General features: G+C 27.4%; 1 protein-coding gene across 1 annotated transcript in view; it reads right to left on the bottom strand.

The window, feature by feature from the left end:
- The window catches only part of LOC124809912 (uncharacterized), a 41,351-nt gene extending 27,866 nt beyond the window's left edge, over positions 1–13,485 (bottom strand). The window contains exons 1-2 of the mRNA XM_065789031.1: positions 12,911–13,485; positions 11,605–11,696 (exon numbers count right to left, since the gene is read on the bottom strand). Coding sequence (XP_065645103.1) covers positions 11,605–11,696; positions 12,911–13,423 — 605 coding nt within the window. The 5' untranslated portion in view covers positions 13,424–13,485. The remainder of the gene's footprint in view (positions 1–11,604; positions 11,697–12,910) is intronic.
- Between the last annotated feature and the right edge of the window lie 608 nt (positions 13,486–14,093).

The raw sequence follows: 14,093 nt of genomic DNA, 5'->3' as shown, positions 1-14,093 counted from the left end.
AACTTAGACATTTCTTTCGTTATAGTTTTAAGTTGCTTGCTTAAAGGTGCTTGCAACGAAATTACATAGTCTTCCAAACGACAAATTTATCTGAAAATCACAGACAAATGTCTCATGCGACATTTGTCTGTGATTTTCAGATAAATTTCACTTTCTCAAAATCAAAATATATTGTCAAGTAATCTTCATTCAATGATTATCATTTGATATTTCAATTGAGTTTTTCTACTTCATTTTCTATATTTACGACTAATTTCTCCATGAGTTGCATGTTTTTATGTTTTTTTCTTCTTTAAATTATATGTACATGGTCAACAATAAAGTATAAATAATTAGGATGTTACTTTTATTCATTTTTTAGTATTGATAAATATTAATCTTGATCTTTATTGTATTGATTTCATGTACTTTCTTCGTCTGTAATAACGTTACCTCTTCTGTGATACATCTGTACAATGCTACTCTTCTGGTATAAAGGTTTAAGAATATGCACATACACATACAATCCCAAACACATATACACATATACACGCACACATATCCAGATACATACATACACACATACATACATATATACATACATACATACATACACACATACATACATATATACATACATACATACATACATACATACATACATACATACATACATACATACATACATACATACATACATACATACATACATACATACATACATACATACATACATACATACATACATACATACATACATACATACATACATACATACATACATACATACATACATACATACATACATACATACATACATACATACATACATACATACATACATACATACATACATACATACATACATACATACATACATACATTCATGCATACATACATGCATACTTATACTACCACTATCGGACAACACATTATAAGACCTTAAAAGCAAACACTCTGAACCCACGCGAGTAGAAGATTGTCACTTACTGTTTGGACCGATTGATATAATCCCAAAATATTTCTTCGATTGTATTGATGAGTAACTAGTTATGAAAGAAGCGTTTGCAACTAAAGGATCTGCTGGACCATCAGGAATGGATTCCGATGTTTATTGCCGCATCTTATGTTCTAAAAACTTCATCAAAGAAAACAAATTGCTAAGATGACACAAAACTTACTAACCGAAACATATGAACCAACATTCCTAGAAGGTTTTACTGCATATCGATTAATTCCTCTAGACAAAAATCCAGGTATTACACCAATTGGAGTAGGAGAAGTACTAAGACGTATTATGGGTAAATTAATTAGCTGGAGTTTCAGCATTGAGATAATAGAGCCAGCTGGCCCAATGCAACCATGTGCTGGACATGGAGCAGGAGCCGAAGCTGCTGTACATGCCATGAAGGTATTATTCAACAATATGCAAACAGATGCAATACTTTTGATTGACGCAAAGAATGCTTTTAATTGTATGAATTGACAAGTCGCCTTACACAATATCCAGATCATTTGTCCATTAATTTCAATTTACTTAATAAATACTTATAAAAATCCATCGAGGCTTTTTGTGGCAGAGGGTAAAGAAATATCATCCCAAGAAGGCACAACTCAAAGTGATCCCCGTGCTATGCCATGGTACTCTTGTAACACCACGATTATTATAGAACACTTACTTGTAAATTGCCTACAAGTTAAGCAGGTATGGTTAGCAGACGATGTCGCAGCAACTGGAAGCATTGCAAATTTACATAGCTGGTATCAACATCTTACTGATGAAGGATGTAAACATGGCTACTACGTAAACCATTTTAAATGCTGGGTAATTGTAAAATCCCCCTTATTAGCAGAGAATGCAGGCATAGTATTTGGTAAATCGGTCAGCATAACTACAGAGGGTCAACGACATTTGGGTTCAGTAATTGGTTCGCAAAATTTTAAGGACAAATATTGCAATGAGAAAGTAGCAAAATGTTTAAGCGAGTTAAAACAACTTTGTAAAGTAGCAGAGACGCAACCACAGGCCGCTTTTATTGCGTTCACTAAAGGATTTCGTTTAAAATTTACTTTTTTCTAAGAACTATTCCAAAATTTGAACAATATCTAGCGCCCGTTGACAAAATACTTAGTCGTTTGTTTTTGCCAACTCTTTTTGGCAAAAACAAATGAATTTTAAAAACAAAAAACTCTACCGGGAATGTTCTAGAAGATCTTGAAAAAATATCATCTAGTGACAGACTTAAACATCGCACCGAGAAAATAATCGCAGTTGATTCAATGCAACCAGAGTCTATGTTAAGAAACATACAGCAAACAAGAAGCAAATGTGCTAGCACTTGGTTGAACAACTTACCGCTTGAAAACCAAGATTTTGTTTTAAACAAAGAAGAACTTCGAGATGAACTTTCCTTAAGATATATTTTCGACTTAAAAAATGTCCCTCGTAATTGTGAATGCGGAAAACTTTTCAATGTCACTTATGCTTTGTCGTGTAAGAAAGGTGGCTTCATTTCAAGTCGCCATGATAACATAAGAAATTTGTTTACTACATTTCTTAAAAGAGTGTGCGTAAATGTTCATTCCGAACCACACCTTATACCCCTTGATAATGAGATTTTTCATTTCCATACCGCAAATAAAAGTAACCAAGCTCGTTTGGATATTAAAGCAAATGGTTTTTGGCGAAATGGACAGACAGCATTTTCTGGCGTAAAAGTTACGCATATCAATTCCATGAGCAACAAAAATCTGGATATAGCTGCTATATTCAGAAACACAAAAAGGAAAAAAAAAGAGAATATGGCGAACGAGTTCGTGAAGTCGAACATGGTAGTTTGACACCACTAGTGTTTGGTACAAATGGAAGTATGGGTAAAGAATGTCATAAGTTTGTTAAAAGACTAGTCGAGAAACTGTTGTAAAAACAAAACGAAAAATACTCAATTGTTATGACGTGGTTAAGAACGAAGTTATCTTTTCGAGATACTTCGCTCAACTATCCTTTGTTTAAGAGGTTCAAGAACGCCGTGGACTAGAAAAAATGATCATGAAATCGGTGTTGATTTTACAATGGATGCTCTAGAAGCAAGAGTCTGAGTTTTTTTTGTTTGTTTCTTGTCTGTCTAATTTTATATTATTGTAAAACTTGTTGATTGGTAATTTTTAAAAAACCGCTATTTATTAGTATAACAAAAAACGTCATTTTATTTCCAGTGATTTAAAACTTTAATGGAAATTTAGCGATGTTATTGCAATAATCAAAAACGTCGCTGGTTTTATAACTAAATATAGTTATAAATTTTGCTAACTGTTATAACTTTCTTGAAACTTGAAAGATAAAACCTCTTGAAATTATTTTTCCAATTTTTGCAATAAGGTACTTGGAAAAACCTCATGTATGTTGTTCAGTATGTTCACTTTATTAAAGCGAATATATATTCAACTTTATAATTTCACAAAAGTTTATTGTTATAAATGCCTTTATTATAGATTATTGAACATAATAGATTATGATTTATTTTCCAATGTGTATATATATATATATATATATATATATATATATATATATATATATATATATATATATATATATAATGAAAATTATATAATATATATATATATTATATAATTTTTAATACATATATATATATATATATATATATATATATAATGAAAATTATATAATATATATATATATATTATATAATTTTTAATACATATATATATATATATATATTAAATAATTTTTAATACATATATATATATATATATATATATATATATATATATATATATATATATATATATATATATATATACATATACATATATATATATATATATATATATATATATATATATATATATACATATACATATATATATATATATATATATATATATATATATATATATATATATATATATATATATATATATATATATATATATATATATATATATTAAAAAGGAAGGAAAAAAGTTAGATAAGTATTTTTATAAAAATATTTTTAGTAAATTTACTAATTTATTATTGCACTTTAAGAACATTGAACACTCTATTTGTAGGATACACTAACATAACTTAGAGGTGTCGTCAGAGATGCTCTGATTCTGTTATTCTGTTGTAGATGATGAAATTATGGATCAATTATCTGACTTAGATGAAACAATAATGAGTTTAAAGAAAATGAAAGTTCAGAGAGTCCACCTCTATATCCTGACTCAAAGATAAATGTCTCTAATGAATGTTTATGCAGAGTAACTTTTGTTTTGCGTTTTAATTCGTCCTATGAAGCCTTTGAAGCGTTGTTAACACTCTTAACTATTTTATTGCTACATAGTGTTTTGCCAACATCTAAACATTTTTTTAAATGTTTAGATGTTGGCAAAACGAAAAAAGAGTTATATGAAAAGGTTCTTTTTTGTGATGTTTGTGAATTTACTTTAAGTCCTAATAAGCAGTGTACAAAATGTTAGAAATTTTTTACATCATCCTATCTTTATAAGAAATGCAATTATTTTCATATTTTAATTATAAACAAACAGCTTAAAAACACTTGTGATAACACTTGTGTACATTTAGAAGATCTTGAAGAAAATGGGAAAGCAACAATTAGACTTGTTGTTAATACTGATGGAGTTCCCATTTTTAAATGATCAAAGTGGTCCTTGTGGTCTTCGCTAGCATCCATTCATAACTTACCATATTTGTTGCAAATTACTAATATTTTGTTTTTTGGTCTCTGGTCGGGTTTTAAAAAACCAAATATACCAAAGTTTTGTTTATGAATTTCCCGGTTTGTATGGTAGAGAGAGTATGTCTTTTAATGTGCACCAATTACTTCATCTTCTCTCATGTGCTCGTCTATGGGGCCTTTATTATCTTATTCTAGTCATTAGTTTGAAAATTTTAATGGCATTATCTGTTTTAAATGGTACACAAGATATATTTACTCAAGTAATTTATTTTCATATTTAACTACATATAATATTCAACATTCTAATTCTAATATTATAGACAAAGATTGTCTTTTTAGATGACATGTTATGTTTTCATAATTTTAATTTTAAAGGAGTTATTATTGACTCTATTAAAGTCTTAGATAAAGACTGTAATTATAATACTTCTTATTGTTAGAAACTGTTTTTTGAACATTATTTAGGTAAGCATATTTTTGAAATTCAAAAATATTAGGAAGTTTCTTCTGTCAAAAACATTTACCATATTCGTCATAAGAATGTTCGTCATTGTGACTCACTTGTTAAACTTTTTGTGCTTGTTAAATCATTTTGTAGTATTGAATATTTCTTTATGTTTGAGATGAATGTTTTTGCTTGTATTAAATTTTTAAAAAAAAGTTCAAAAGCAGCGGAATGTCTATCTATAATTTTAGAATAGAAATTCCTATGCGGAATGTCCATCTATAATTTTGTATAATTTGCAGAGGAAATTATACAAAAAGCTCTTTTGGTTAAAGATTGTGTTGTTAGTATTCCTGATTTATGCCCTTTTTAACTCTTCTATAATTATTCTTTGTATAATAATATTATTTGTATTATTATTGCTTTTTATCTTTGCATGATGATTTGTTTGTATCATTGTAATTTTTTTTTTTTTTTTTTTTTTTTTTTTTTTTTAGCTGTTTACATAAGTTTTTTTTGGTGAATTGGTGAAACTACAATTTTTTTCGTTAACTATAATTTTTTTTGGTGAACTGTAATTTTTTTTTTGGTGAATTGTTATTTTTTTAGGTGAACTGTTACATTTTGTATTTGTGATAAAAAATTATATGTGACCTTCAATTCAGTTTATGTCGGCTCGTAAAAACCTCTGGTCTAAAAGTATTGATTTTCTTCATAATTGTTTTTTTATTTTATTAAATTGGTATTTACATTTTCTATAACTACTGGGTTGCTATTTGTTTGTTTGTTTTTTAATTTACCAAGGTCATTTTATTCAATTTTCTACATCGCAACAATTAGAGTGTTGTTATTTCAGAAGCATAGTACTGGTTAGAATAGGATAATTTTTTTTAAATCTACTGTTTCCTTAGACCGTTGCAATTTCCGTTACAATATACTTAACTACTTATATGTTGTTACAATTTTTAAAGACTTAAAGTCTTATTAATATACATCTATAAATTTACGTAATACACATCTATAACTATACGTTGATAATAAGGTATAAGATTTAATAGTAACGTATAACTTATTTCAAAAAAATTTTCAAAACTATGTAATCATTTGTAATTTTTAAATTTATGTAAGTCTTCGTACTCATAATGTCTAAGTTTGTTGTTGTACAATGGTCTCACAACGGAATTGTCTCTGTTGAATAGGTTACATCTGTACTTAAAAGGGCTTTTTTTCTAAATAACAAAGAGGTGATATAAGATGCGCAAAACTTACTAGTTGAGATGAAGGCCCCATTCAGAAGGGTAAATTATTTTAAGTTTCTTTTGATGTTTTATATTTAAAGTTGTTAATTATTTCAATTGCGTATGTTTCCAGCATTTTAGATATTTCATATAATGACATTGTTAGTAGTCTTTTATGTTTGGTGTATTACAAACATCTGGTTTTAAAGATATTTTTAACATTTATGAAATAGTAATTATATTTAGACAGTTTGGAAGAAGCATTATTGAAAAAAGGCTCACTTCTCAAGAAAAAAAAGATAAGAAGTTGCTAAACATAACAAATGAAATTGAGGTTTATATATTATGAAATTAAACAAGATCAGTTCAAACTCTGGATAAAACCTTGTTTACTTTTTAGGATTCTGTTAGTGTTGAATATATAACAGTTCAGCATATGGAGTTATTGTTGGTAAGTTTGTTCTACTAATAGTTCCATTTATAAAAATGGATTTAAATCTTTAATAATGGAAAGTCATTGAAATCATTCAATTTTGGAAAAGTAGACATTAAACATAAACAAAAATTGATTAATCTATCCTGTTTATTCATAAAATATAATTTTGTGTCATATATTTTTACAATATCTAGACTACTCATACTATAGCATTAAAAGAAGATTTTGCTAAGAAACTAACAATGTTATACAAAAAAAATAAAAAGTAAGTAAGCAGTCATTTGTATTCGAAATAAAATACTGACATAGCTGAGATCAATGTTGGCAGTTCTAGTTTTTTTTTACAATAATAAGAGTTTTATTATAAAATATTTTTAAAATTTTAAATGGAATTATACTAACTAAACATTTCAAGTTTACTGTTTCAGCTATTTTATGACTTTATGTATTTCATTTTTCTTTTAGACATTCACTGCTTGTGTTAGACCATTCAGTAGATTTAAATGCCCAACTTTTAAATATATGTTCTATTTTGAAACTTTTGTTTTGCCCTAATTTTTATAATATCTTCTGTTTTATAATACCCTCTGTTTAAAATATCCTCAGTTTTATAATGCCCTTTTATGGAATTTTATTTTACTTTAAGGGCTTGTTAGCAAAGCAGAAGAAAGTAACTTAAGCAAAGAGTTGCGAAGTAAAAAGGCAAAAATGTTGATTTCCCAACAACCAACAAATTCACAAATACCACCTCTTTTATTACAAACGTTACCAAAAACTCCTCCTTTCTCAACCCAATCCCAATCCAAACAGTTCCAGTCTTTTTCAACTAATGACGTCATTAATGATCCTGGTTCCTCTCTTTTTCTTAACAAATTCGTTTCATGAAAATTCGTTCAATTCAATTGACTTCAATCGACTTCAATCAGAAAACGTTCAATAGACTTCAAATTTAGTTCAAATGCCTTCTTCATCTTCTTCACTACCAGCATAACAATATTCTGCTCCACAAACGACACCACCATTGTTGCATTCACAACCAACATCGCTAACAAATTCACAGCTTCCACTATCAATGCATTCACAACTATCAGAACAAGTACCAGCGCATTCATTAGTTTCCCATACAACACAGTTAACATATTATATATCCAGTGATAAAGAAGTCACTGAAAACATGATTCCTAATAGGATATTAACAGCACCCATAGAAAAAAAGCTGGTCAAACAGTTATTAGGCCATTTTATGAATGCTTCGCTATCAGGAAAAAAAGGCTCAAAGTTTTTTGTTTCAAAAAAAGTTGGCCTTGATCCAGCTGTGTTGCATTTAATAACAAGTAATAAAATTTAAGATGAATTTACGGTTTTCTTAATTTTTTTTTGTTTTGATAACTTGTCAGTAGAGAACCAACAGACCGCTGAACTCATTTATGATTTTTACGCCTAAAAATATACTAAAATATCCTAATAAATAAAATTAAAAAAAGTTTTGATAAGTTATCAGAAAAAGTATATATAAAAACATGCGTATTAAATATAGAAACATGCGTAATGTATAGTAAAGATCCACAAGATGCTTACATAACTTGTCTTTAACAAAATTCAGCCAAGGTCAGTAAAAAAAAACATTTACCTTAATATTAGTGAGTTTACTTTTTATTTGTTAAAATTTTATGAAAGTTTGTATTCATGCTTATGATACTTTATTGTTCATACATCGTATTTCTATTTTAAATGTCGATATTTTTAAATAAATGTTATGTTAAACATTTTTATTTTTCAATGCTTAATTTGTCTTTCGCGCTTATCGGTTTTAAATATTTAAAATGTTTATGAACGTTTAAAAAAAAATTTATCCTAAAAAATCAAATTCTAGCGTATTCGCAAAACTTCGATTTGGAAAAGTTCACTGGGTTTTGGAACAAGTTCGCTGGAAAATATCACTGGAAGTTCGTTGGGTTTCGGAACATTTTTTCACTGGAAGTTCACTGGGTTTTTTTGTAAAGAGGAGAGGGGGGAGGGGGGTCAGAGAAGAATTGGTTTTACGCTTGAACATATAACAAAGAACATTTACTTGATATATATCAGAGCCGTAGGGAGGCCGCTCTGTCCTATTTGCGCCCCTAATATGTTGCAATATAATATTAGCTTAAATAATAAAAATTAGTTTTCATTGATAAAAATTAAAAAACTGGAATAGTTACCTAATTTATCTGTTGTTTTATTTCAAATTTCTCTCGATTTTAAATACAAGTTATTGGGTTGACTCGTTAAATCATTAATTGATTTGATGATAGGTGAGTTGATTAGTTTTTAAATTTTTTTCTTTGGATTTTTTAAATTTACGACTTTTTACATAAATTTGATAACCAATTAACTATAAGATTTCGTATAACAAAATATTTGTATTAACATTATATTTGTATTGTTATTCGGGTTAGTTGCAAAGTGGGCAAGTTGCATTAGTGTTGGTTTAAAAGATTTCTTCTATTTTTTTAACAAAATATTTTAAATTTTTATAACTACAAAAGTAACATGCCTAGTAATAATAAAAAATTGTAAAAGGTAATACTGTAATTTGAGTACTACTGTATACTAAGAAGTATGTTAATAAGTACATAATTTTTTTAAATACATTTTGTATAACTATTTTTAATTTATTATTTATTTTAAAATTGTATATTTATGTAATTTAATTGGTCAATTACTAAATAAAATGCAAATTCGAACAAAATAATTTAAAAAAAAGCAATATTTAATACAAGAATTGGTAGTTATATATATATGTATTTAGAAATTTCAAAATCAACTAAAAGAAAAAAATCAGGTTCAGAATTCAGGCATGCCAAAGAGCAAAAGGTTATGAAGGAAGCTGGCAAATCACTTACTAAAAATACGAATATTTTTGGAAAATTGATATCTACTCTAAACACTTTTGACATTCCTCAAACAGGTGGCAGTGATGGTAATGCTGCACAATTATGTCGAACTGATGATATTACAGCTCAACAATTGGAAATTGATGGTAATGAGGCACAACAATCTGGAAGCAATGGTTTATACAACTTAACAATCTGGCAATGTCGATAATGAAGCGCAACAATCTGATACTTTATGATATTGGATTGTTAAACATTGAAATACTGCCATTGTTATCCAATGCAGAAAAAATTAATTTGTATGATAACCATCACCGACCTGTGTCAACACCTCTTTCTTTATCAGTCGATGAAAATAAGCGACGTTTCCCCATTAAACTACTTGATAAATATCCATACTTAAGGTACAGTAAAGAAAATAATGGTTTATACTGGTAGTAAGGAAAGTAAAGGACGATTTGTTTTGACTCCAGCTGTTGACTGGAAAAATTTAGCAAAACATCTTAAAAAACATGTTTTAAACTAATATCATTCATATGTTTTGGAGTATTTCGATGATGCAAAGAGAATGTGCAACAACCCCAATACACAAATACACATAAAACTTGATACAACATTGTAAGAAAGAATTCGCTTTAACAAACACATTCTTGAAGATTGCATTATTGAAGCAGTTCTTTTTTTAGGAAAGCAAGGTCTGACATTCCGTGGATCTAACGAAAAGGTATCTGATACTAATACATGTGTCAACCAAGGAAACTTTATTGCACTGCTTCAGCTTCTTACAAAGCATAATTCAGAATTACTTCAGCATCTCAATTCACCAAATCTAAAGAATGCCACATATCTCTCTGGAACAATCCAAAATGAACTTATTGACATTGTTGGTTATCATATGATTTAAGCTGATCTTCTCTTAGAAATAAAAAAGGCCAAATTTTATTCTCTTTTGATAAATGAAGCATTTTTGCACAACAAAGAAAAGGTGGTGATTTCAGTAAGGTTTATTGACTTTAAAAATATTATTCGAAAAGAGGTTCTTGATGTTATTCCAGTTGACAGAATTACAGGTTGTGCTTTATATCATTTGACAAAAAAATAGCTTAGCATTCTACGAACATTGTCAAGGTTTAAATCTTGTTATATGTTTAAATCTTGTTATATCCCACAGCTGCGCTATTCCGCAAATACATAACGTGTTAGTCAAATTAAAGGCAAACATTATAGATCAATAATTCACCTTGGAGAGAACAACTGCATGTTGTTTGTGAAAATGTATCTCAAGCTTCAATATGTGACATAATAGAAAGTCTTAAAGGTGTTGTCGAAATCTATAGCAATGATCTACCTCTGACAGATTTGCTTGATGAAGAAATTATTCGCTGGAAGAACCTTTGTGACAAGACCCGAAACCAAAAAATCTACAAATATACGATCTAAATTTTTGAAAAAACAGAGAGGACGGATATTGGACAATAATTCTGACATTTGAGGGTTCGCTACCTTTAAAAAAAAAAAGGATACGAAGTTCAACATCGAACACAATTAGAAGTTCAAGAAAGCATAGGATCGGAAAATGCGTTCGCAAATTCAACTTATGAAATACTTATATTAAATATTTTAGATTGAACATTTAAAATTAAAACATTTAAAATTTAAACTTTTGAAATTAAAACTGATTGTTTTAACTTTTGTTTAAACGCTTTTGATTTAAAAGCTATACTTTTGAAGATAGCTTTTGATTTAAAAGCTATACGTATGAAGATAGCTTTTGATTTAAAAGCTATACGTATGAATATAGCTTTTGATTTAAAAGTTATACTTTTCAATATAGCTTTAATTTGAAAACAGTAATGTTCTGCATTAGGCAATTTCAGTTATGTTCAGTAACTTTTGAATCTAATGATCTTTCAACAAATTATCTTACCCAACTGTTGCTATTGTAACAACCGACCACCATATACCAGTACCAAATCCTTTTACAAAAGTGTTGTTGAAATCATTGTTTTTTTTGCATTCCTATAAAAAAAATATTTTTTTGATTTAATAAAAGAACTATTAGTTAAAATACTAATTCTTTTTTTCACTTAAAGGGTTGTTAAAGAGTATGTTAAATGGTTGTTAAAGGGTGTGTTAAAGGGTTGTAATAGGGTGTGTTAAAGTCATGAAGAGTGAGTTTATATTTCATTACATACAAAGGGTATTGGTTTTATATGGTTTTTTACAGTTTTATTTTCTAATAAATCAAGAATTTATTTCAGCTAAAAATTATTTAGATAAACATACTAACATAAAGAGAAATTGATTCTCTTTATTCAATTAAAATATAATGCATTGAATTTATTTGAGTTAAACTTTTCTTTATTTAACTATTCGACTTGTTTAAATGAAACTTATCTGAGTGTTATAAAAATATTTAGAGGATAATTGAATGGTTTTCGAGAACCCTTATATAAATATAAGTTTGTATAAACATATATTTATATATATTTTTATATATGGACAGCATTACTTAGCCGTATTTTATTAAGAGTTAACTTAGATTTGGATTGGTGCTCTAAATTTTGGGATTGTTTCAGAGGTGAAAATTCTTAAATCTGCAAAAGTTTTTAAACAACGACAAAAGTTTGGTTTAATTATTTAAATTAAATAAATAAATTGTTAAAATTTAAATTGAGTAAAAAAGAAAAAACAAAATTTTACTATGTTAAGGAACGAAAGAAAGCAAAGTGTACAAACACAAAATTTCGTAAATTGCATAATTAACATATAGATTACCTAAGTTAATACAATTAATTTATACAAATGCATATTCTCCTAAAATAGATTTTATACCAACAAGGCTTTTATCATTTATTATTCTTTTTTGAACTTACTAAGTTTCTTTTAGTTTACAAATTTTAAACAGCATTTGATTAATTAATTGTTAAACTCAAAAACTTCATCAGATTTGAGTCAATTTTTTAATTTTAAGCTAAAATCAAAAAATAATAAAAAACTTGTGTTAGTGTTTTATTATTCTGAAAAAAATTTTATTTAAATGAATTTTTTTTTTTTAAATCAGATTGTTTTTTTTAGATTTGTCTACTAATCTAGAAAATAAATATTACAAATTCATTAACATAAGCAAATTTGATTTTTTCCATTCCTAATGTTTACGCCAATGCATTAATCCATATAAGTACAATTTAAAATGATTTTAAGTTTTAACTAAATTAAAAAAAAAATCTTACAATTAGCCACAGAAGTGTTGAGAAAATCAAAATAAAACCGCCAGAATACAAAAAAACTGAAGAACTTTTTTTAATAGATTCAATAACTATATTTATAATTGTTATTTTCTCTTTATTAGTTATAACACCAACACTTGGCGAATGAATAAAAAAGTCTGCCTTCACTTTATAAGTAGACAAAAAATTTAGATCTGGAGTAATTAATAAAGGATACCATATAGCATTCTTTATAGTTATATTTTCTGCACTATTGAACCCACTAGAAACTTCTTTTATAGTTTTATAGAAGACACTCTGAATATATGTTTTGTTTGCCAAATGAAACTCAGCTAGCTTCTGGTTAGGGCTACATAACTCAGCTAAGCGATTGTACAAAATCGGTAATATACCGTCTAACGTATTACTATTATTATTATTAAATATAAAAGGTTTGATCGGCCAGTAGAACACTTGGTCTGGTACTCTTGCTTCTATCTTGTTTAGAAACAGGAAGACTAAATACAAAGTGCGCATCTTTGTTAAGAAGATATTATTTTCTACGTTATTAAACTTTATAGAATTCGGTTGCTATTAGATTCTCTAAAAATAACATTATTTTAAAAAGCAATTATGGTCCTAACTTACTGTTGTTAATAATTAAACAATAATAGTTAAAAAATTTAGCACTTCATAATAAAATAATGTTATATAAGAATAATTCATAATAAGATAATAAAATTAACAGACGTTTATTAATAATTTAATAATATATTTTTTAATGTATAAAAGCTAAATAACTCTAAAAACTATAAAATTGTTCTCGATGAATTTCTATAAGTTAAGTATATATAAATCAGATAACCGCTTGTACAAAATCGGCAATATACCTTCTAAGGTGTTATTATAATAAAATATAAAAGGTTTGATTGGCTAGTAAAACACTTGGTCTGGTACTCTTGCTTCTATCCTTCTATGTTTAAAAACTTCTATGTTTCTACTCTGTTCATCCTTCTATGTTTAAAAACTTCTATGTTTCTACTCTGTTCATCCTTCTATATTTAAAAACTTCTATGTTTCTACTGTGTTCATACCTTCTATGTTAAAAAACAAACTAAAATAAAAGGCGCATTTTCATTATTTTCTATGTTTTGAAACATTATACTATAACTCTTATTTATAACTATAATTCGGTTCCTATCAGATT

The sequence above is a fragment of the Hydra vulgaris genome, chromosome 01 (genome assembly GCF_038396675.1).
Source record: "Hydra vulgaris chromosome 01, alternate assembly HydraT2T_AEP".
Lineage (NCBI taxonomy): Eukaryota > Metazoa > Cnidaria > Hydrozoa > Anthoathecata > Hydridae > Hydra > Hydra vulgaris.
The sequence above is the reverse complement of the archived record's forward strand: the minus strand, read 5'-3'. Positions and strand labels throughout refer to the sequence as shown.